Here is a 27222-nt window from a genome sequence, read left to right as displayed (position 1 = left end):
TCACATTTAAATGCAGTTATTTCAACATTATTTCCGTTATCGTTTTTGTTGTCGTTTCCGTTCCCGATTTATTGTGAACCAGCCTTTACTCGGTTCTATCGGTTTATGTGCTTGGCAGCGGAACACCGAAGTTACTCGGTTAACCGTAGCCGTTACCGGTCAGTTCAAACGCTCAAGCAGAGTTTTACTTAATTCTAACAGACAACAACGTAGGTACTGTTGTATATAAATATTTCCTGCTGCAGGATAAATTATTTCCTTATCCCCAAGGCGGGCTGAAAAGCCTCTAGTATTGAAGAGGAGTTCATACTATTATATGACCTGTCAAGTGGGCCTAATGAACATTGACAGTCTGAACATATTACTGTACATAATAATAATAATAATAATAATAATAATAATAATAATATTAAAGTCAAGGATAACAGAGAGAGTATGGAATTGAACGAGTTACATCAGCTCCTTGTTTATGCGGATTACGTGACTATATTAGGAGAAAATCCACAAAAAATTAGGGAAAACACGGGAATTTTACTTGAAGCAAGTAAAGAGATAGGTGTGAAAGTAAATCACGAAAAGACAAAATATATGATTATCTCTCGTGACCAGAATATTGTACGAAATGAAAATATAAAAGTTGGAAATTTATCCTTTGAAGAGCTGGAAAAATTCAAATATCTTGGAGCAACAGTAACAAATATAAATGACACTCGGGAGGAAATTAAACGCACAATAAATATGGGAAATGCGTTTTATTATTCGGTTGAGAAGCTTTTATCATCCAGTCTGCTGTCAAAAAATCTGAAAGTTAGAATTTATAAAACAATTATACTACCAGTTTTTCTATTTGTTGTGAAACTTGGACTCTCACTTTGAGAGAGGAACAGAAGTTAAGTGTATTTGAGAATAAGATGCTTAGGAAAATATTTGGAGCTAAGAGGAATGAAGTTACAGGAGAATGGAGAATGTTACATAACGCAGAAGTGCATGCATTTTATTCTTCACCTGACATAATCAGGAACATTAAATCCAGACGTTTATGATTATAGAGACTGGATTAACCTTGCTCAGGATAGGGAACGATGGCGGGTTTATGTGAGGGGGGCAATGAACCTCCGGGTTCCTTAAAAGCCATAAGTATTATTATTACTATTGTTATTATTATTATTATTATTATTATTATTATTATCATTATATTAAAGTTTTTGATTAATATTAAAATATGTTAAAAAAGGAAGTGCATTATATTTTTCTTCTATTTGTGTTTATTGGATTTGTGTTACCTCATCAGTCATCATTTTATTTGTATTTATTTCTACGAAATATGTTACCTAAGTACTTTAATTTGTCAATAATATTACTCTTCACCAAAGAGAACATGGTTGCATTGAAGGCAAGTAATGTTATAAAATAAATAAACATTATGTTCTTCAGTTTAAAATTCCATGTTTTACTGATTATTTATCCACTTTCCATAATACTAAATAATTCTGTTTTTTATTTTTAAGTGTTTTAGGCAGCGCTTCATGGAGTCCGTTTCTTTCTATCTTCTTTTTACTTAGCTGCAGTGTTTAACGTTTACCTCACATGTTAATTTGTTAGTTGTTAGTATTATACATTATTTTATCAATTTTATTTCGTCTGTCATATAGGCTGAAAGTTAAATAGGCCTTTCATACAAAATAACTCCGCAAATAATTGTAATGACGCAAATGAAATTTGCAACCGTCTTTTTGAAGTGAAGAGAAGCACTTTTTTCTCAGCAATTGGCAAAGCGAAAGCGCTTTACTGCAACGCTTTTAAAACACGCTTGGTTTCACTTTCAAAGTACGTTCTAAATTCGACTCAATCTATCTAAATTTTAAATCTGCCGCCACAAATTTGTACTCGGTTGTACACGGTACGTACTCGGTTCAACCGAGTAATGACGTCACAGTAACTGCTCCGAACCCAACCGCTCCGTCCCCAGCCCTACTCCAAATGGATTGAGGTAAGGACTCTGCGTATGGATGCTTGTAAAAATTGTTGCGGTAGACCGAAGTCCGTGAGAAAATGAAGTGAATGCTGCAATCGTTTCACAAGATGTACAGACAGAATATTGTATGTATTAATAAATAAGTAGAGAACGCATTTGGCGTTTGTAAACTGCAAGGTTAATTGCAACATCGGCTATTATGACTAGAGGCGAGAATTTCATGCACTATAAAATCTCAAAATATTCATGCATTCATGCATTACCAAACTATGAAATATGCACGATCAAGCGAAAAATACATTAAGATATATAGAGTTTCTTTTTTGTCCAAATGTTATTTCGCTTAACTTTTTTGCACAGTTAACAACCTAACAACATTTGTAAATTGGTTTCTGCGAGATTCCTGTGCTTGTAAGTCGATATATTTTTGTAGATAGAGAATGACCTTTCTACATCGCAAGAAGTTACAGTTTTAAACTTGAATGAACATATTTGTGACAGTGTCAGGTCAAATTCTTCATTCAAGTTTTCGCCAGAAATAACCTTCACTCAACAAAACAATCCGTCGTCCGGGTTAGCATTTATGTCCCTGTCTAATTAGTTTTTCGCCGATATACCAAACTTTCCCACTGACATAACTGTAGGATCTATGGAATTTTTGTCAGATTCTTTCCTTTTTTTGGATTCTTGCAATATGTGAAACAGATGCAACGTACTGGTCGACTTGAAATTTTTTAGTACATTTCATATGAAATTATAATAGACCTTATGGTTACCTAGATACGATTTAAAACCGACATTGTAATTTAATTAATTATTTTAAAGAAGTTTTGTAATTTATTACAAAGAACAACTGCCATATACAATTTCGGAAACAGAATAGCATTGCTTAACTCTTTACTGCAACAATCACAAAATACGATATCCCCATCTGATCTAAAAGTCCTTTCCTTTAATCCACTGTGCAAAGAGTACACTTTTGGAATCATTAATTGGAAGTATATTAGAACCACATTAACACACGCAAACAGAATAAACAAACATATTAACCACTTACGAGGTTCACACATGCAAACACAGTTTAGCGAATGATATCAATTTTAGTACTGAAAAAGGAAGAAAATTTACAACCTCCCTGAAAGACAGTGCTTTTGACCTAAATTATTTGCGGTACTTTCCTTCAGTCCTCTATATTTCCTCTCTACAATTTTCAAAATATTCAACGGAATAAATCCATTTATGACACTCAATGTAGAGGGGGTCCTCGGTGAAGTGTTGTAAAAGTGAACTTCCGTCCAGGAAAATGTCATATAACATCTTATTGTGAAAATCTTAACATTTTATTTCATTTTTCTGTTACTTAGATTTTCTCTTCTTCATTCCTGATTCATGAAGCTAAAATAAGGGTCATAGAAACTGAGAATCCGAGGTGTCCACTCAAAACCATTACAACTTGCATTTAAACTGAATGTAATGTATATTATATCCATTGGTAAGCATAAAAATTGCTTAAATATGCATTTTGCATGTTTTTATCCTCAAAAAGGCCAAAAGATTCAAATATGCACGGAAAAAGTATACATATTTGGAATCGTAAAGTAATGAAATGGATAAGTACTGAGTTTGAGCTATGTCCTATGTTCCTATAAAAACATGTATTTGCATGGAATTCTCGTCTCTAGTTATGACCATGAGCAACACGTCAGGCGGAGCAGTGTGCTATCTTCATACAGCCAGAACTACAGCTAAACGTGTCGATACAGTCGTTTGTGGTACATATTTTTATGTTCCGTGAATCTACTTTAAAATATTAAACCATCTATTTCTTACATTTCGCATTAAGTTACTACGTTTATTTACAATATGTACAATTCAGTGTGTCACAAATTATAATACACATATTTACAATGAATATACAGTTGACCACAAAAAGAAAATGTATGTCATCTTACTTTGATCTGTTTTCCCTTTTTTCATGGTTGCACTCGTTGCAATGAAGAACAATATATTTAATCAGGAATTGAGAGCTGAACTCCTTACGATATTCAATTATGAAGTGTTTATACTACGAAAAACTTCCCTTTACAATGCATGATGTGGCAGGGAAGAATTAAAAATATGATACTTACCGATGCATCATTATTTTATTCTATTTCGCAACAGAGTATCCAATATAATTTCTTAAAATTACTGAACAAAACAACATGAAATTAAAGAAATTATACTTATGGGCATAATAAAATAATTCTTCTCTCGCTATAATTGTCAGTAGAGAAGTGTTGAGGTCCAAACTCTTCAATAAATAACTGCAACTTCAAATGCCGAGACTTACTTGCTTTCGGCATATCTTCCCGATGTTTAGGTATAAAGGTAAATAAATGTTACAAAATTAAGTAAATAAGTACGGAAGTAAGGAAATGTTGCACGTAGCCCAGATGTACGAATAAAGAAATGAATGTGAAAAACTAAGAAAGGAAATTAAGAAATATGCCAACAAGTGTAGAAGTACGAAAGTAACGTCATCAATGCACTGTGTGTAGTAAACTTGCATTCTCTCAATATGCACCCATTTGCGTTTTTTAGTAATAAGCAGTGTGAATCAATTTGCGAGGCGATAATGGATTAACTACACAACAGTGTGGTGTATTGTAAGAAATTAGTTTATACCTGAATAAACCACACCCTTTTATGAACAAACTGTACTATTACAATTTTCCTATAACTTCTCAACAAAGAACAATTTCACATCTTTCGTGAATTTTGAATAACCCTATGAAAAATGCCATTCTTTATTCCAGAAAAGGAAAGTTGATTCTTCTCCTTGGGTGTATGTTAACAATTATATCCACGATTGTTTAATTAACTACTTATCCATATTTTTTACACTGATAACGACATTAATTACCGCACTCAGCTCTAACATAATATCGCACATTAATATAATACATAATTCTCTATTTTTTGGAGAAAGACACACAAACATTATATTGCTTATTTATTTACATTGCACTTATAATTATAAATTAGGACCAGATGTCAAACTTTGTAAAGAATTTCCACTGATAATACCCAATGCTTGATTAGTATTAAAGTCTGCGTTTCTTTTTCGACGTTCTCATATTTTTATAATAGAGATGTTATTTTTCTTCATACAATCGCAACAATTCACGAAGTGCTCATACACCAATTTGTGTGTGTGCGTGCGTGCGTGCGTGCGTGTGTGCCTGCGTGCGTACGTGCGTGTTTCTCTCTCTCTCGATTTTTTTTTTTGGTAAAAGAGATGAAATGCAGTAAATTGGGGAAACTTTGGCAATTTTTTCGTTATTTTAGAAGCTTACTGAGTACAACAGGATTAGACTTTTCGGTATTGTACCGTGTCCTGGAACTTGACATATCCAGCGTTTCGGAACTACGTAAAAGTAAGGGCAGATAAGTAATAGTCTCCTGCAATGTTTTAACATGAGAGAAGTGATCAAGACATTACACACTTCATTTTATATCGCATGAAAGACTAATCGCAACATATAAATCAAATATTCATATGAATGAGGTCTCGCCCACCTCATTGAATATTACACGACTAGTGTGAACTAGTCAGTTGTATTATTACTGATAAATACGAGAAAAATTCGTACCGGCACCGGGAATCGAACACAGGACCTCTCAGCTCTGCACGCTGAACGCTCTTTCCAACTGAGCCACGCCGGGACACGATCCACGGCGCCGGCCGAACCCCTCTCGTAGTCTATTTTACGGCCTTACTACCTGCATTTAAGACGATACACGTCATATGTATGTAGGAGCGCATATTAAATGACTTAGTGGCCGTATTCAACATCAGTTTGATGAAAACTGCTAACAGTTTATATATATCAAATATTCATATGAATGAGGTCTCGCCCACCTCATTGAATATTACACGACTAGTGTGAACTAGTCAGTTGTATTATTACTGATAAATACGAGAAAAATTCGTACCGGCACCGGGAATCGAACACAGGACCTCTCAGCTCTGCGCGCTGAGCGCTCTTACCAACTGAGCCGGAGCCGTGGATCGTGTCCCGGCATGGCTCAGTTGGTAAGAGCGCTCAGCGCGCGGAGCTGAGAGGTCCTGGGTTCGATTCCCGGTGCCGGTACGAATTTTTCTCGTATTTATCAGTAATAATCGCAACATCTATGCTGATATCCTATCCAGTTTAAAAAAATGAAGAGGTGGGAGTGGATGACAGCGAATATTTTTATTACAAGGCGGAACAAACATGACATCCTTCCTTCTGCAGAGAGGACATCGGTGAATATCGAACTGCGCCATACTCGACAAACTTGAACCGAACATAGAGTCAGTAATGTACGACGCTAAGAGGTAGAGCATAGGGAATTTTTACTCTGTTGGGCTTGTTGGGCCTCGCCTCAACTTGCCTATATATCTAGTTCCGAAATTTTGGAGATGTTAAGTTCCAGGACATAGTCCAATACCCAAAAACCCGATTGTGATCACATTCACCCTGAATGCCAAAAATCACATATTTATTGACTACTTATAGAAATAATCGTTTTTGAAAGGAATTGATTTTGACACTAAAACCTTCATTATACATACATACATACATACATACATACATACATACATACATACATACAGTCGACCTGGTTGGCGAGTTGGTATAGCGCTGGCCTTCTATGACCAAGGTTGCGGGTTCGATCCCGGGCCAGGTCGATGGCATTTAAGTGTGCTTAAATGCAACAGGCTCATGTTAGTAGATTAACTGGCATGTAAAAGAACTCCTGTGGGACAAAATTCCGGCACATCCGGCGACGCTGATATAACCTCTGCAGTTGCAAGCGTCGTTGTATAAAACATACATACATACGTACGTACATACATGCATGCATGCATGCATGCATACATACATACATACATACATACATACATACATACATACATACATACATACATACATACATACATACATTATTCTGGCTATGAGCAGGTCTTTCACTACAAACCCAGCTTTCTCCAATCATTCCTCTTTTCTGGCTTCCTCTTAGTCTCCGCACATGATTCACATATCTTCTTCTGCACCGAACTCTTCTCCCGTTCACCATTCCTTCCAGTGCATCATTCAATAGACAGTTTCTTCTCCGCCAGTGACCCAATCAATTCCTTTTCCTCTTCCTGATCAGTTTCAGTATCATTCTTTCTTGACCCACTCTTTCCAAAGCAGCTTCATTTCTTATTCTGTCTGTCCACTTCACACGTTCCATTTTTCTCCATATCCACAGTTAACATGCTTGTAGTCGCTCCTTTTCACTTCGTCGTAATGTCCATGTTTCTGCCCCATACAATGCCACACTCCATACAAAGCACTTCACTAGTCTCTTCCTTAGTTCTTTTTCCAGAGCTCCGAAGAAAATGCTCCTTATTCTATTAAAAGCTTCCTTGGTCATTGCTATCCTCCTTTTGATTTACCTGGCAGCAGCTCATGTTTGTCCAGTTTATTGTACACCCCAAGTATTTGAAGGTGTTCACTTATTCTACTTCAGTGATGTGAAAACAAGCACATTATTCCGATCTTGATGTTGTACATGGGCATCAAGCACTAAGTATGGAAGGAGGAAGAATTATGTTTATAAATAAGCAGCCTGTTGGATTACGAAAACAGTGATGTACAAACTTCAAACGGAACATGAAATTTTATGTCGTTATTTTTATATGGCTTCTTTCTGTGTGATATTTTCTATATAAAAGAAAAGTACTAGTACCAATTTCTTAATATTGTAGTTGTATTTTAAACGTTAATATAATAAAGAATAAGAAGAAATATTCACATAAAGTCCATAGTAGTACAACTATACTGTACTGAAACATCATTTATGAAGAAAGTGATATCCCAAAGAAAGAGATTGAGTATGACATGATAAGTTGGAACTGATATTGATGACGTCTTTAGCCTTGTAAAAGAATTCAATAAACTAATCAAAACAGTATTATACTACAAAGCAAAGTTACTTAGGTATATATATATATATATATATATATATATATATACCTAAGTAACTTTGCTTTGTAGTATAATATTGTTTTGATTAGTTTATTGAATTATATATATGTATATATATATACATATATATATATGTTTTAACTGTAACTAATATTACATAACAAAGCTCTTATCGCATTATGCTTTTAAGACGATGTTGGTGTGCAACTACCTATGATCAGAATATTAAATTATTTTTTCGAAATCTGATGTAGGTATAGAGCTTGGGCGCATATGTTTTGTTTATGATATAACAATAGTTGCTTTGTTAATTCATTTCCTTACAACTATTCTCCATGCTAATATTTTAAAAAGTTTCAAAATACTTACTTCAGTAATACGTATTTACGATATGTTAGATTTACGAAAACATAGTTTCAGTACCTGTAAGGCTACTAAATAAACATATCTGAAAATTTTACTTTTCTGTAGAAAAAAAGTTGAGAAAATATTCCTTTTGAATAAAAAAGCAAACTTGTGAAAAATGAACATTGAAATTAAAACTTATATTCTTATAATGCACTTACACTTCTCAGATAATCTAAAAATTAACATCGATGCAGTTTTAATAAGTTCTCTTCCCTTTATCCATTGAATCAATGCTGGCCATTCCTGTATAGAGCACGACCAAGCGATATATTCTACATCTTTCGTCTGTCTCTTTCCTTTCCGTTGTAAAGTGCTCAGGCTCTCATGAGCTCTAAAGCGCGAGCTTGCGTCTGTGGGCATCAGTTGACATGACTGCTCTACTGCCTCATTTAGAATTGGCAAGTTTATCTTTGTTATTTTTGTTGCGACAACCATGGTCTTCGAACCTTCCTTGGTATTCCCCATTAATTTTATTTTTTCTTCTATTTGTATTTATCTTTTTTAAATGTTTTTACTGCTAATTTTGCACTGTGAACGGGTAACTTTGGTGGGTTAATTTTTTAAGTTTGTTTGAGAATAATGTGTTCAGTAGAGATAAGTTTGACGTGCAAATACTACGTTTTCTTAAATATTTATCCCTGAGGTACCTACTATTTAAGCATTTTCTCACAGTTACTGAGGCGCAATATACAATACAAGTGGAAATATTGTTTTTGAGGCATTATGAACGTAAAGTGTTCCAAAAATGATATTACACAATAATAATAATAATAATAATAATAATAATAATAATAATAATAATAATAATAATAATAATAATATTATTATTATTATTATTATTAATTCAGAATGAAAGAGCAAACACACTGTATACGTAGCAAGATCTGTAATACTTTCATTACAAATTCCATATACCCATGGAAAACACAACACACACTGAACCCAATCGGGATCTTTATGATCATCTTAAAGACACGAACTTCTTGTGTTCAAGAAGTTGAATATTTTCACACTAGTTGAACCATGTGGACACAAATTCTGTTTCAGAATAATTATTGATACATTTTACCCTCCTCCTCTTTTGGGTTTCTGATATTTGCATATGAATTCCTGCAGCATCTCTGGAACACACTTATCAAGTGATATGTAATTTCTCCTTCTCCGGTATCAGGAATTGTTTCTAAAACCACTGATAGATTAATAGAATAAGCCCAGAAATATTATTACCAAAAGTCTCCCGATGAATACCAATGTTACCCCTGCTTGCCAAAGTTCCCCCTTTTTACGGTAACAGTTGAAGCTACTTCTGCAATATTTGATGCAATGCTTTCTTCAGAATCACGCATTTCAGCTAAAGAATTATTATGTTTTACTTGTAGCTAAACGTTCATCAATTATTGTAAATAAACACTGTTACATTGCAATGGCACTCAATGACTTATTACACTCATGGAGTTCAAGGTTTAGCCTACATCGAATGATACTTTTATATACAAATATTTACAATAAATCACTATTTAAAAATAAACATTATTAAACGAAAGTGGATAAAATATTACACGCCACTAGTGGGATGTGTACTGATTATTATTGCTCTCATGTAATTAAAGAATTCTGTTAATGCCTCGCTCGTCAAAGCACTCAAACGGTAATAATGCATTTATCACACTAATTTCATAAAAACTATTATCTATGTGTTTTTAAATTGTGAAATTTATCAATATTAAATAAAAACTAAAATCGAAATTGCTGTCAATGACAGTGGAATTTTTAAGACGGTCAGCGAGACATTCATAATTATATAAGATTATGAACACAGTTATAAAGAGATTAGAATTTTTATGTAATATCTAATAGCGAAATATAATACGTAAATATGCAGTAAAAGACAATAAAATATGTAGCCTAGCTGAATTATAAAAAGCCGTAAAAATATGCAACATCTTGTAAGTAGGACCTATACCAAAATATTTTATTAAGTAACATTTATCAGGTTTAAAATGTGATGGCATAGAGATTGATGGATTGCTTGTATTTCTTTGTTGCATGATATATGTTTTTAAACATTTCAACATTTTCTGTCGTCACTGATTGCCGCTTGTCGGAATATCCTTGTAGGCAAGAAAAACTCTTTTAATGATCCAAGTTGACTCTGACGCATATTTTAAGAGAGAAATTTTATTTCAGTAGATGGAGCACTGACAATTCCGTGGATTTCGCAACGACCATCGAAATACACAAATTCTTACAAAATTCCATTCTTGAACTGTAGGATTCTGTATCTGTGATACAAGTACTCGCTTCTCCGAAAAACTCTGTTTACTTTTCGCATGAAGTTCTTCCTATATATATATATATATATATATATATATATATATATATATTGATCCAATTGTAATTTCATAAAACGTTCCAAATGCCGTTGAAAGTTTGACACATTGTAACTTTATTGTCGATTGTGCAGGAATTGTTGATCGTAGCCCACGATTTTTATTTTATAGGCAGCAGAGGCGCAACAGATTTTATAGCAACAATTTGGATGGAAAAAGTGAAAAACCTGGGAACGTAACTTAACTGTTAAGACTTCTACTTTTAAAACATTACAGGACAAGAATGACAGTCGTAAGCCTGATTTGACTGATAAAGTAAATTTTGGGCAGACGTTTTTTTTATTCAATAAAAAGACCAGTGTTTCTTTATATCTTTTCAAAATTCTCCAAAAAAACGCATCCTAAATATATTGCATCCTCGCAAATATCCGAGTGGATTTTGTACTTTCTTATATTTCATTCGGATATAACTTTTGCCTGTAACATCCACCAAAACTGTGTTAAGTAATTAATTCAATAAATTGTTTAATTAATAGACATTTCAGTAGAAAACAAGAAAATATGTAACATTGCTGAATTACAAATAATATATGAAGTGAAAAATCAAATTATAATAATACTAATATTGTGATGGTTAATGTTTATATTCTCTGAGAACGTAAATGCCAAGGAATAACCTATACGACGTTTAAGGAGTTCATTGAGTATGTACAGCTGTCAAAAGAAAAAAAGTAACCGCAGTCTTGAACAGTGAATATTTTTAAGTCCACTTCGGATCACGGTGATGTTACACAATGCTCGCGCTTGTAGCAGTGGTTTCAGAACTATGGAGTCATTCGATATCTACGTCCCGTGGAGTAGCGATAAAGTGCTCGCTTAATGGTTCGAAAGTTGTGAGTTCGAGCCTTGTTCATTTTATCATTTTATTTTATAATTATTTAGCGATATAAATAATATTCAAGTTAACGTTTGTATTCTGCTACCGTTCTTTAACGATATACATAATATTCAATTTATCATTTATATTGTTATCGTTCTTCAGCGTTATAAATAGTATTCAAGTTATCATTTATATTCTGTTATCGTTCTTTAGCAACATAAATATTTTTCAAGTTATTATTTGTATTCTGCTATCCTTCCTTAGCGATATAAATAATATCCAACTTATCATTTATTTATTTTTATTTTATTGGGTTATTTTACGACGCTTTATCAACATCTAGGTTATTTAGCGTCTGAATGATATGGAGGTGATAATGCCGGTGAAATGAGTCCGGGGTCCAGCACCGAAAGTTACCCAGCATTTGCTTGTATTAGGTTAAGGGAAAACCCCGGAAAAAACCTCAACCAGGTAACTTGCCCCGACAGGGATTCGAACCCGGGCCACCTGGTTTCGCAGCCAGACGCGCTGACCGTTACTCCACAGGTGTGGACCTTATCATTTATATTCTGTTATAGTTCTTTAGCGTTATAAATAATATTCAACTTATCATTTATATGCTGTTATCGTTCTTTAGCTATATAAATAATATTAGCCACCGGCGTGGCTCAGTCGGTTAAGGCGCTTGCCTGCCGGTCTCAAGTTGCGTTCGGGCGCGGGTTCGATCCCCGCTTGGGCTGATTATCTGGTTGGGTTTTTTCCGAGGTTTTCCCCAACCGTAATGTGAATGCAAGGTAATATATGGCGAATCCTCGGCCTCATCTCCCCAAATATCACCTCGCTATCACCAATCTCATCGACGCTAAATAACCTAGTAGTTGAAACAGCGTCGTTAAATAGCCAACTAAAATAAAAAATAAATAATATTCAAGTAATCATTTATATTCTGTTATAGTTCTTTAGTGTTATAAATAATATTAAACTCATTTATATTCTGTTATCGTTCTTTGGCGATATAAATAATATTCACCTTATCATTTATATACTGTTATAGTTCTTTAGCGTTATACATAATATTCAAGTTATCATTTATATTCCATTATTGTTATGTAGCGATATAAATAATATTAAAGTTACCATTTATATTCTGTTATCGTTCTTTAGCTATATAAATAATATTCAAGTCATCATTTATATTCTGTTATAGTTCTTTAGCGTTATAAATAATATTCAATTTATCATTTATATTCTGTTATAGTTCTTTAGCGATTTAAATAACATTAAAGTTATCATTTATATACTGTTATAGTTCTTTAGCGTTATACATAATATTCAAGTTATCATTTATATTCCATTATCGTTATTTAGCGATAAAAATAATATTCAAGTTACCATTTATATTCTGTTATCTTTCTTTAGCGATATAAATAACATTCAAGTTATATTTATATTCTGTTATGTTGTTTCGTGATATAAATAATTCAAATATGAAGTTATATTTGGAAAAATACAGTTGTATAATTCGAGTATTAGTTTTTTCTTCTTATATTATTATACTATACAGTAACACAATAAAATGAAAAGGAACAACGAGCATTTGAGCCTGAGACGTTGATATCTGAATTCAGACGTTCTTCCAACTGAGCCATGGGGGCACAAGTAAAGAAGCATAATAATATGCAGAGAAATTGGCCCAATCCCCCTTCAAGACTTCCTGATGATTTGTGGAAGCTCGTCCAGGACATGGCCAGTCGACTGCAAAGTGTGATTGAGATAGGAGGAAGATGAACTAAATATTGAATCGTGGCTTTTAGTTTGGTTTATTAACTTTGAATTGTTTGAATTTTCTAAGGCAGAAGCCAGTATGCTTGTTTTATTTATGCCACGGAAGATATTTTGTTGAGTATAACATTTTTCTTCTTTTCTTTCCATTAGCAGCCATAATCTCATAGCAAATAATAAAGTCATGACATAATGCATTTATGAACCTGATGTTAATTAGGCCTACTAAAACAATCATAAAAGAGACAGCAGCAATTATATTTTCTGTGTATCTTAAAAAGAAAGAAAATACCATAAAAAGCATTTGGTGGTGTTCGAACGCACGACCTCACGAATACCGGCCCGGACTGCTACCATTACACTACAAGTGTAACACGTACAATACTTTAATTATCATTGAATACATTTTATTCAGTTTCCTCCAAGTGAAGGCTGCCTAGAAGACAAAGCTTACCACAAAATTGTTGAATGGAGAAGGAAAAGGAAAAGAAATAACACAATTATAAATAATTGAAAACGACTAAACAAAACATCATTAATTCCAGAAGAAACATAAAATAACTGTATATAACAGACATCGCCTATCTCCGAATTGTAGCGGAGATACCCGAAGGGTACTTATCTAGATAGCGGCCACCTTTTCATTTGATAGCTTTGTATGTGAGAAGAATGCAAAAGGAATAGTCACATAGAAAGGTATTTAAATGGAGTGAATCTGAGAGAAAACACTAAAATTTGCCTCAAAACTCGTGGATGCAAGTGTTGAGGTTAGAGGTGAGAGAAAGAGGACTGAAAGAATTGTAATGTATGGATAAGTGTGTGTGGAGAACAAGACTTTAGACACGGAAGGGAGTGTATACATTGTGATTTAGTATATTATTGAATCTCCAGAGACAAAGAAACCCTACTTCACCATAAGGTATATAAGGATTATACTATAGTTTGATACACAGGTAGAAATATATATAGCATAAATAGTACACTACGAGAATAATTAATACAATATTAATTCTACAAAATCTTATAAATATCATAAGTATTATCTGCAATGACTAACCTATAAATACTTTATGTACAAATGGCTATCTCCAATCTAACAATATATTGTAAAATGCTTTTCAAAAATAGTAACAGAAAATTAATTAATTGCAAGGAATAATCTCATTGGCGGACGAAACGTTAGCCAAATGTCTAGAACAGGTGTTTTCCACGCTGGTAATCTGGATTCGAATCCAGTTGGAGTTCAAGTGATATTTGTGGTGTACAAATACGGTGCCTAGCATTCCAACATTGCACCACGGTTGTATGTACGACGCCCACCGTCCACCATGATGCACAAGGAGTAACACTTAAAGCGGCGGCGAAAGGATTACAGCGCTGGCGCGTCACTCCTTGATAAGGACGATTAGGTGAAAGGCGGTGAGTCAAGTACCCACCTTTTAAACAAAAAGTAATATCATTCGCGATACTTTGAAGAACAGAATTTTTTCGGAACGCACAAAACGTATGAGAAAGTACGTGTCAATTTAATGATAATCGTGTTTTCTTTCTACAACTAGATAAGAAGACGATAATCAAGATGCGAAAGGAGTCGAGAAAAGCTTTCAAGGACAAAGTGATGCAATTAAGAGTAACTCAACACTTGTTTCTGTGAAGTGTTTATAGAATTCTACAAATATCGATTAAAATAAAGTGACATTTTCTCCAGTCATTCTATTTTGTGCTATCTGGTGTTATCACTACGGAAACCAATGTTCGAATAAGGGCAGATACTGTGGAATTCGTGAATAACAAAGCTATTCAGCTAAGGTACCACGTGAAATTCTGTTTTTCCTACCAACCCTATATCACCACTGATTCATAATCGTTAGATTATATCTAATACATCTTACTAACTCTCTACATTTTTACTTAATGCGGGAGGTATTACACCATTGGCCTACAAACATTTAGTGAAATTCATTTTTTTATAGCTCAGCTACTATAAAAGGTAAATGAACGAAACTTTTCATGCTTATATTATTATAAAATAGCAAACAATTACCTGTGAAAATATCAAATTCGCATAATTATTTTTACAATCGTAAGGCATTTACATAAAAATACACAATTAATTAAATACCTGCATGATTCTTTTACAGAAATATCCTAAAGACCTACATCAGAAACATAGTGTAGGATGTTTTTTACCTATTTCGTCAGGAAATATATTTTTCTTAACTGACAATTTTAGAACATTTAGTATTGAAGTTAACGATTAAAAATATATTTCTTGAAGGAATAGGTAAAAGAGTCTAGGTTCTAGATATTATACTACAGGTAATTATTAGCTATTTTAATATTATGAATAGTGTATATTAAGCGTGAAAAGTTTTATTGATTTAGATTTTATAGTAGCTGAGATGTAAAAAAAAATTAAATTGACTAAATTTTTACAGGCCAATGGTGTACCTTCTCCCTTAAACTCAATCATTTCTTTAAAAAGTGAATTTGTAATTGCGACAAAGATCTTGCAGAGCTGCTGCGCCTAAATTTAATATTATCAATTCTGTTTTATGACTGAAGGATTGTAAGAATACCAAATATTTTACAGTAATGAATGTAATGTGAAAAATATTAACACAGTCCTCATTTCAACAATGTAAGCTTATTGTAATCGTGCTAATTTTAAAATATTCTAATATATTTAGCGATTTGTTTACAATGAAATGAAACGAAAAATATATGTTTGGAAGACCATCTTGCACTTACTGTAAACATATTCAATAAGAGGTTTTTCCTGCTGTTCTGAATTCACTATTACTCAGACACCAATGAATCTACATCTCTCTTTATTAGAATTTTATGCATTATTCTATTTGGAAATGTTCGATTTCACTTCTTATTGAATACTTTATTGCACTTCTTACATAATCAGATACTGTACACTTACCCTTACAACAGCGATATCATAGTCCCATGTGACGCTATTATACGAGGGGTGGATAATTTTCTGTGCAATCTGACGGACTTCCCCACTGATTCCTCCATGAATGGTTATGCTATATGGTGCGAAGCTTTGGATAATAAAATCATTATTGAAATTATATCTCAAATGTACGATATACCCTATTTCTAGTCCCCCATTTCTCTCACTGCTGCTTGTTTCTGTTGGCTGAAAAGAAGGTATTCTTTGTGGTTCACAGGCTCTATGATCAGTAGTTAATTACACAGGGTGAAAGTGAAATAACCCTGCAGATTGAAAGGGACGATAAGGTATACTTAAATGAATAGAAACCCATATTACGTTCTGTGATTAAATGCACAGTTAATAATTATGAAATTAAGTGTGAAAGTTACAGCAACATCGTCGCTAACACACTGCTCTTTCTTCTCGTAATATAAATGTCAGAGATCAACGGACTCAGGTATGTCCCCCAGATAAACCTCTTCCTCTCTTATTACAACATTGCGATCTGTTCACAACGTTTATTGGCTTTAAATGAGTGGTTTTTATATAAAATTTACACGAAAACCGTCCACACTAATAAAATATGCCAGAGGGATAAATAATTCTTTTTTATATTTTCCATCGATATGGACAAAAATCAAGATCCTACTCGCAACAGTCACCAAATAAGATGGCATTAAAGATTTGGAAAGGGAAATAACATTTCTGAGAAAACTATGAACTCAACAACAATATGATTAAACTTTCTTGTTACATATAACACAAGCTATTCGCTCTGAAAATCTACAGGGTTATTTCACTTCCACCCTGTATACATTATGATAGTATTAAATTATGAACTTTTACTCGACTAAGATGTGTTGATTATCGTCAGTCTCTATCGTTATGCTATGTAGTATGGAGTACTGTACAGTGGCTATAGGATATCTCCGAGCCTGAAGACCGTTACGATAACAATTTCGATTACTGAAAATGGACTTGTGGGAGTAAGGGATGGGTCTGGCTACATTATCAATGTAAAAACAAATCCTTTACGCCTCTGAAATTAAAAACATCCGCTCACTGTCATTGTCAGACTCGATTACTTCACTGAGACAGATGAGCAACTTAAGATAGTGGTGAGTAGTCAATGTTTTCATTTGTAACATTCACGCATAACTGTACGCATTACAGAATTATTTGTTTCTCCTTATCTCGCCCTCCTTTCTTTCGCCAGGCAAGAAGATATTTTGCGTACAATGTAATTCGTTACAATAAGAAGCGCTTTTATTTAATTACGACTGTTGTGTATAAATCAATTATTTAAAAAGTGCAAAGGGAATTTCGAAGAGAATAAAAATTTGCTGAATGTAATCAAAGTCATGTGGCCCGCCAGATTGTCCGATTTAAATCCGTGCGATTTTCTTTATGAGAAAAATTGAAACACTTGCATTAATCCGCATAAAATTGAAGAATTAAAACACAATATTCGGGCTGAGATAGGTAGAATTGCATAGAATGAAGTAATATTCCAAAACTTACTCAAAAGGTGTCAATTGCGTCTGATGTTCCTCATGAATTTAGCAATTAGGAGGCGAAAACGCAAATTTAAAATTTTCTAAAGTATTCGAGAAACCACTTTGCAAGCGAATTGTTGGTTTTTTTTGGAGCAAAGTAATAATTCCACGAAAAATCAACATGGTTTCATTAAGGGAAAATTTGCGAAGTCTGCTTGCGTTTAGTTTGTTACTTGTTATTAAAATATTTAAACAAAAAATTGTAGTTGGACTGTTTTCTTTTTACATATTATGTGGCTTAGACTATAGTGAGCATGCCTTCCTTATATGAAAATTATAAAATTTAGGAATTCGAGAGTCGGTTGCTGACATATCACCTCATCTCAAAAATCATACTCTGTTGGTCAAAATAAATGATAAAGTTTCCTGAGAACAGCCACTGAATATCAGTGTGCCCCAGGGATCTGTTCTTGTTTCCTTGCTATACTTTTTATTTTTGTTAATGAATTAGAATATTAAATTGAGTTTGTTCGCTTATTAATGCATGTTGATGTTTCCTTGGCTATATGGTAAAGGTTGGTAATATTGTGATGCTAATATTATTATGATAACACTTCTTGAGAACTTTCTATAATTTTACTGAGCTAGAGAAGGACCGGTTTTGTGCAGAAACTTGTCCACGAACATTCCCTTAATACGTTGATGCAAAAGACTGATTTTCCTCTCGCTCAGTAAAATTATAAAAAATTCTGAAAGAGAATTATATTATTAGTATCACAGTATTACCAACCTTTAGCCTATCAGACAACTAACGGGATACTTTAAATATCAAAGTCATAAAGGTCATGGAAACTTTTAGAATCTGGTGTGACATTAACATTCTCATAATGAACGTTGACAAGACAGATTATTTTTCCACAAAAGTGGTGTCTTTTTCTAGTTCTCAGTTAACTACTGCACCTGCATGTAAATTCTTGAGCATAATTCTCGATGATAATTTCTGTTGGAATCCTTATCTTGACCATGTCCCTAAAAATCTAAAGAAAATTTGTTATGCTGTAAGATGTTTGAAACAAACTCTTGATCATACAAACTTGTTATCTGCATATTCGCAATCTGTCTTATCTTATGATATAATTCTCAGGGGCAATGTAAATAGTATTCAGAAGGTTTTCATTATTCGGATGCGAATTTTACGAATTATTTTCAATGTAAAACCAAAGGAGTATCTTAGAGACATTTTTAGAAAATTTAAAATTTAAACCATTACTACTTTATTTGTTTATAAATCAGCTGTCTTTTATAAAAACAATACCGAAATGTTTAAATTAAATAAAGACGTTCATATGTATTATACCAAAAAAAAGAGAAATGAAATTAATACTACATAACATACTATTATTCAAAGCCTCCCGTTGTTTCTGTACGTTACATTGTAAATAAATTACGACCTGACGTATGGCAAATCTGCAATATGAAGAAGTTTAAGAAGATGCTAAAACACTATTTGTTTTCACATTTTTTCCTCACTTCATTTTATTCATTGGCATGTCCATCTGTATAGGTGAGGGGGCGAGATCTGGCATGTGAGCTGTGCGAGAAGGGAAAGAATGAGATATCAAAAAGAGGTTCCTTTCAGGTTGGTTAATATTATACGAATCTACTGACACGGAAGTTCATCTAAGACTAAAACTTAACTCTCCCCCCCCCCCGTGCTCATTAGTGATATAGCCACGGCACATGATAAAGTCACAGGACAGATCTTTCCTCCTACATTTTATGGCAGCTGATAATAGTAAATAATATGATATGATTTTTATGTAGAGCGTTGTCAGACTACCATACGAAAGTGAGGATATAGTCCACAACGACAAAATTTCACAAAAGAGCGTATTAAATGTTTCAGAGTCCAATGCTGTTAGGTGCGGTATCATAATTTCTTCAGCGTATAGGCCTAATTAACGTAATTAGTTAGTAAATTTACAATATTTTATTAGGCCTAGTAGTTTCACAATATGTGTAAGAAATGAACTCACATATAAAACATTTTTATTAAAAGTGTAGCTTTGGACTGTCTCATTCTTACCACTTCATATTTTAGAGGTAGGAGAGATTCTTTATGTTCAAGGACAGGACACTTAACTTGCTATTATTTGCCCCGACTCTACGAACGTGACTCATGAAATAACTAGTGACGAGAAGCATAGATACCGTACTTACGATGAAAGAGTAATGGAACGGAGAAAAATTCTCTCCGGCATGCATGGAAATATCATATGTACTTCGGTACATTGAAATAATATATGATATACCGTACTTAGTTTGTCAGAAAGGGTACCGGTACGAGTGAATTTTTTGGATGGGTTTTGTTTTCATACTCTGCCGTCAAATGGTTTCCGTTATCAGAATCTTCTTGTTTACTTTCAATCAATTGTTCCGCTGGCATATAACTATAGTCCCGTCGCTCTAATTTCCGGCAGCCAATTACGTTGCAAGTCGGCTACATTTAAACGTGTGCGTCTTGTGATTCACTGATGAAGATGTAAAGCATTTCCTAAGGCTGGATAAATACTTAAAATACAATCGCCCGCCATTTTGGCTCTTTCGTTGGCGTTCGCAGAAAGCACACGAGGACGTTATTTGCCGCTCAATTATTTGCTGAATTACAGTGCGTTTGATTTATTATCATAGGAGCTACGACATGATAATGTTTAACGGTGTGGCAAATAGATCTCTCGTCTGGTAGCTCGGCAACGAAAGAACAAAAATGGCGAACGATGCTACCTACCTAGACTTTATAGAACCTTGACTTCCTAAGACGTAAGCAAAGAGGAGGAGTCACGCCGGGAATAACAGCGTCGCGACTATAGTGTGGGCGATTGTAATAGGGATTCTGTAGTCACATTTATATACAGTGCCTTTCCTGTTCGTTGTGGCCGGCGTACGGTGGCTCGAGAATCGGCCAGTCAAGCTGGAAGACTCCTGGCCAAACGGATATAATATTACCGCAACAGATTCTCTTTCTTACAGTTACAATTACAACGAAAATAGGCACGTACCTTATGATAAGAGATATTGGAAATTTTGTCCTCCTATATAAAAATATTTCTGACATGTATTCAAGAAATGACCATTCACACGCATGAGTTGATCTTCCGAATTTGAGTCAATTTCTAGCCTGGTGATTTCTTTCAGTTCTTCCAATGTATGGGTGTTTCTTGCATACTCTTAATATTTTTCAAGTTCTTCCTTGGATAAAAACCGTATACAGTCATAGCTGTGACTCCCACCGGTAGGCGTACAAAGCCTTGCGCACATATTGTGACCTTTGTAGAAGCAGTCTCACTGAAGCCATTGTTGTGTTGTGAGGATATTATATCCGTTTTTCCGCGAATCGCAGCTTGACTGGACGCTCCGCGACACACCGAACAGGAAATGGACTATGTATAGTCCAACTAACTTTCCAGTAAGGATAAATTAAAGAAATGGAAGAAAAACTTTAAATTAAAGTGAAAAAATCAATGGCAATATCTTTTAAAGAGTTTGCTACGTTTCACAAGATTCCGTAGAAAATATCAGTCCAAGTGGCCGATGCGAAGAATGTTTTGAGTTGCAGACCAGGAAGGAAATGTCCTTTATGAAGAATTTTCGACTGGAGTCTACTTAGCAAGAAATTGCTATGCGAATTCTGAAGTATTTGTGACCTAAAATAATAATAATAATAATAATAATAATAATAATAATAATAATAATAATAATGATAATAATAATAATAAATAATAACACAATCTGAAGAACAGCAGTTTATGTTGTATTCGTCTTAAAGTTTATAAGACATATATTCTCGGAAATGGATATAAATTACATTTAGGAAAGATCTTCAATATATTAATCAAGTGTTGGATGTCTTCGTATTAGAAGATATTTCGTTTACATATCTGAACAATTTATACAATGTTTTGTCTGTATGTTATATTGTATGAACTGTTTTTATGATTACCGTAAACGTTATCACTAGGAACCGTACTTTGTTCCAGGAGACTGCAAGATTAAGCATTACTGGAGTCTTAAGTAAACGACGCACTAGCGTCTATTATAGCAAGCGAAGTACTTGACTGACGGACGGCTCGGGCGAGATTTGTGTCGTAAAGTGGAGCAGAACAAAACATGGACCACTGCAACAATTACACTAATATTTACAATTTACAATATTATTTACACTACTACACTAGAATTCGCTATTTTTAATAATTACACTGTAGTAAAGAATGTTGGCTTACATTGGTCAAACATTATTTACACTATTAAACTTATGCACCATGTTGTGTATTGTAATGCAAGTTATTTCGTTTCATAATACTTTAACATATTTGTACATTGTATAGACTACAATAGTGTAAATAATATTTGATGAATATAAGTCTTCATTCTTTATGATAGTGTAAATAGTTAAAATAGCGTATTTTAGTTTACATAGCGCAAAGGGCTGTAGACATTTACTACTTTCAAAAGCTGATTGTCAGAAAGACTAATTTTCGTCTATAGATTACGACCCACTTTGAAATATTACTTTCGTGGAATAATTATTTTTAATATATAAATTTCCCTTCATTATGTTGATCATTCCTTCGATTCAAATTGTCTTATTTAACATATTATTATAATTGTTTAATCCTTAGATTTAGATGTAACTAAACACATAAATATTTTACTCATTATTATTATTATTATTATTATTATTATTATTATTATTATTATTATTATTATTATCATTATCATCATCATCAAAATTATCAGTAGCACCAAGTAACAGTAGCAGCAGCAGTATACTTACTTACTTACTTAATTACTAACTTACTTACTTACTGGCTTTTAAGGAACCCGGAGGTTTATTGCTGCCCTCACATAAGCCCGCCATTGGTCCCTATCCTGAGCAAGATTAATCCAGTCTCTACCATCATATCCCATCTCCCTCAAATCCATTTTAATATTATCTTCCCATCTACGTCTCGGCCTCCCCAAAGGTATTTTTCCCTCCGGCCACCCAACTAACAATCTATATCCATTTCTGGATTCTCCCATACGTGCTACATGACCTGCCCATCTCAAACGTCTGGATTTAATGTTCCTAATTATGTTAGGTGAAGGATACAATGCGTGCAGTTCTGCGTTGTGTAACTTTCTCCATTCTCCTGTAACTTCATCCCTCTTAGCCCCAAATATTTTCCTAAGAACCTTATTCTCAAACACCCTTAACCTATGTTCCTCTCTCAAAGTGAGAGTCCAAGTTTCACAGCCATACAGAACAACCGGTAATATAACTGTATTATAATTTCTAACTTTCAGATTTTTTGACAGCAGGCTAGATGACAAAAGCTTCTCAACCGAATAATAACACGCATTTCCCATATTTATTCTGCGTTTAATTTCCTCCCGAGTGTCATTTATATTTGTTACTGTTGCTCCAAGATATTTGAATTTTTCCACCTCTTCGAAGGATAAATCTCCAACTTTTATAGTTCCATTTCGTACAATATTCTGATCACGAGACATAATCATATACTTAGTCTTTTCGGGATTTACTTCCAACCCTTTCGCTTTACTTACTTCAAGTAGAATTTCCGCGTTTTCCCTAATCGTTTGTGGATTTTCTCCTAACATATTCACGTCATCCGCATAAACAAGAAGCTGATGTAACCCGTTCAATTCCAAACCCTGCCTATTATCCTGAACTTTCCTAATGGCATATTCTAGAGCGAAGTTAAAAGGTAAAGGTGATAGTGCATCTCCCTGCTTTAGCCCGCAGTGAATTGGAAAAGCATCAGATAGAAACTGGCCTATACGGAGTCTGCTGTAAGTTTCATTAAGACACATTTTAATTAATCGAACTAGTTTCTTGGGAATACCAAATTCAATAAGAATATTATATAAAACTTCTCTCTTAACCGAGTCATACGCCACTTTGAAATCTATGGATAACTGATGTACGATACCCTCAGCAGTAGAAAATATTCCATTGTTTTCTCTATTGGTGTTATTTATATCTTGTATGTATTTTTGTACTGATTGAGTGGAAGGGAAGATATTATGGCCTTAACTCTGCGAGTAAAAATAAGTGAAATAAATAAATGAACAATTAATTTAAATTGAATCACTAAATATGAAAAGGGAATAATTACCAGATTTGGCAAAAATGAGTTAAGACTGTAGTCATCCTAATTTAGGTAGCCTATGCTCTTTCATTCTGCATGAAAAGGGATCAGGTCTCGCATTTCCTTTGTCTAGATTTCAACACTTTAGTTTTCATGTTTAATTTGAAAAGGAGCTTAGTCTACGACTTGTTCCTTTCTCAGAAGAAATTCAAGTTTGTTGTTCCTGTCATTTGGAGGAAAAATATGTAACATGAGTAAAATGACGTCAAAGATGAAAGTAGTGCTTCATCAAGTCCTGCTAAACGCAATAAATGTGTTGTAAACAGCGATCACTACAAGCAAAATTAAATAAAAATGGCTAAAGTCAGGGGTTTATGCAATAACCAATAGCTTTCAATGTTTCTATATTTTATACTCTACTATTGTTCATAAATTGGCACACAATAACGCTTTTGATTTCAATAATAGAGATAACGATGCATTTTGTTTAATATTTTTACAGTATATTTCGTTAAATATGAAAGGGGAACAAGTCCTCACACATTTTTTTCATTTATGTAATAACCGACATCGTTCAATGTTTATATGTGTTACACTCTACTATTGTTCATAAATTGGCATACAATACAGCTTTTGATTTCAATAATAAAGATAACGATACATTTTGTTTAATATTTCTGCAACATATATTTCGTTAGATTTGAAAGAGGAACAATATCACACACAAAAATTGTTTTATAGGGAAGAATAAATTGAGAAATACACATTTTTTACGTAAATATGTTGTGTACTCATGATTGGTTCATAGAAATATTTTCGATGCAATTTGTTTATATTTCGTTGTGTGCAGAAGTTATTTGTGTTTTTTTTTTCAAAACTAACTGAAGGTGACTTATTCTCTTTTCGTATTTACTGATTCAATTATAGGAAAGATTATCGTACTATCAATCTTCCTCTATAGAATGCATTTTCAACAGTCTTCAGAGTCTAGTATTAAATCATGAATAGAACGTCAACTGCATCACAAACAAGATACAAGTGTTTCCTGATAGTATCTGTTCCATGCGCCAAATAATGACGTCACGCCAATATAGTCTATGGACAACTACCCTTATCTCGTACGCCCTAGGACAGAATACGGTCCCTAGTTATCACAATAGTAAATTCCTCGATTCATGTAACTCGTATGTGACTTGCATTGTATCGAACATGGTCAAAATGAAGCTGAAATTCTTATTTAACCTGGCTACGAATTCAGAAACTATTACATAATTGAATTAAATATTTTTATTTCTATTTTAATTCCCTCATTTCCTTGAATTTAACTCAGATAATGTCAATTTAGATATTTTAAGAATATTTTTAGCTAACAAGAAGCGATAGTGAAATAACTCACCTAGAAACACAATGGGCAGCTGTAAGAATCCAGTTTTCACTGATTATGGAACCGCTGCAAAACACTTCTCCAGAATAGATGAGAATGGCCTGAAACGTTACAGAGTTACACCATTCTTTTCAATTGGCTACGTCTTCCGTTTTTAAATCAATTTATAAAATGGAATATTTTATTACGTCATAATGAAAGTAAATTGCTTAAGCTATCATCATCATCATCATTATCATCATCAATCATAATTACCAACTTGGTCCTTAAGCCTATTCCGTTTACACGTCTGTCCTACTAGGAAGAGCAGTTCGAAATCAGATTGTCAGAAAGACCCAAGACCATTATGTAAGACTACTCAAGAATGGAGACAAACCGAAGTCAATGACAAGAATATGGATCTTGAATTCCCACACCACTCTTAAAGAGACAATATATAAACTTTGCAATTGAATAATACAGGGTAAAACATGATAAACACCGAATAATTTCGAGGGAAAAATTGTTTCGAAGCCGGATATCGAATCACATCTTGAAATGAATGAATATTATTTAATTAATTATTTAATTAATTATGGGTACGTAGGTGACTCTGTCAGACAATTTAATCAATATAATGGGTAATTGAGTGATCAAATAATCCAATAATTAAATGAGTGATTAAATAATGAAGTAGGCTACGTATTGAAAGTAAATAAAATATAAGTAGAGGAAATGAATAAATGTAATATGTGTAAAAATTAGATAAGCAAATAAAATAAATAATAAAATAAAATAAATAAGTTAGAAAGTAGGTTACAAAAAGTATTGCGAAAATACTGGTACGAATGTACAAATTACACATACATCTAAACATTAAACCTAAGTATATAATTTTCTGAAGTTTTAAAATATGATTGTTATAATTATATTCACATAAAATACTTAAAATACTTAACGTGAAATGGATATAATCTGTTTGAAGGTTCAGTTGTACCACCAACAATACGGCCATCCTTCATTGAATATTTTTGTTCAGTTAAATTTCCTGAAATAATAAGTAATTTATTTATATCTCAAATATTCACTTCAAGCAAAACTGGTCGAATATATATATATATATATATATATATATATATATATATATATATATATATATATATATATGTATATATGTGTATGTGTGTACATATATTGTACTTGAATAAATATATAAAGTATGAAGTCACTTATCTTGAGTTACAGTTTAACATTTTGTTATAATAGTGCTATGCTTATTTCTCTGGGTTTCTGATATTATAAAATTATATTTTATTTAAGTAGAGTATTGATAGCTGAAAAGAGCGTGTGTAATGCTCTAATAGAGAGACTCTTCACGCGCTGATCCGTTATCATTGTCTGTCATTTTGTAAAATATTTTATGATTAATAATTAAACTTACCCAAACAGTAAAGAGAAAAGAAACAAATCGCAGTTAATATCCGTAGCATGGTGCTACTGTTACGGAAAGAAAATTTGGTAATTGACACAAAATTCGAACATATGATACAATAAACTTATTAATGTATTATACCCTTCTTATTTACTGTTCATGTTTTTTAATAACATTATTATCTTATCACTTTGTGTGAAATTCGTGATTGAAATCACAGAGATACCTAATGCTTTATAGCTATCTTCTTGAAGTATGCTTCTTAAGTTCGAAATTGAAACTAGTACACTTAAGATAACAATATCAGATTTACTGTGAAGATAATAACGTATGCGTCAAACATAGATTATATCTTCCTGCATCATGAAGGTTACGAAAATACTTGATAAACTGATCGTATTAATTGTAACTGCTAGGGCTAAGCCTAATAGAAATAATAAATTTGACACATA

The 27222-nt window shown here is 33.2% G+C and overlaps 1 protein-coding gene and 1 non-coding gene across 2 annotated transcripts in view; one reads left to right on the top strand and one right to left on the bottom strand.

Moving 5' to 3' along the window:
• Positions 1–26946, bottom strand: part of LOC138698107 (serine protease 1-like) — a 35271-nt gene extending 8325 nt beyond the window's left edge. The window contains exons 1-4 of the mRNA XM_069823837.1: positions 26780–26946; positions 26298–26386; positions 25372–25460; positions 16310–16433 (exon numbers count right to left, since the gene is read on the bottom strand). Coding sequence (XP_069679938.1) covers positions 16310–16433; positions 25372–25460; positions 26298–26386; positions 26780–26828 — 351 coding nt within the window. The 5' untranslated portion in view covers positions 26829–26946. The remainder of the gene's footprint in view (positions 1–16309; positions 16434–25371; positions 25461–26297; positions 26387–26779) is intronic.
• TRNAR-GCG (transfer RNA arginine (anticodon GCG)) lies at positions 6036–6111 on the top strand. Its single transcript has one exon. It is a non-coding gene; the product is annotated as a tRNA-Arg (tRNA).
• Positions 26947–27222: the final 276 nt, after the last annotated feature.

This window comes from Periplaneta americana, chromosome 4 (genome assembly GCF_040183065.1).
Source record: "Periplaneta americana isolate PAMFEO1 chromosome 4, P.americana_PAMFEO1_priV1, whole genome shotgun sequence".
NCBI classification, from domain to species: Eukaryota; Metazoa; Arthropoda; class Insecta; order Blattodea; family Blattidae; genus Periplaneta; species Periplaneta americana.
The sequence above is the reverse complement of the archived record's forward strand: the minus strand, read 5'-3'. Positions and strand labels throughout refer to the sequence as shown.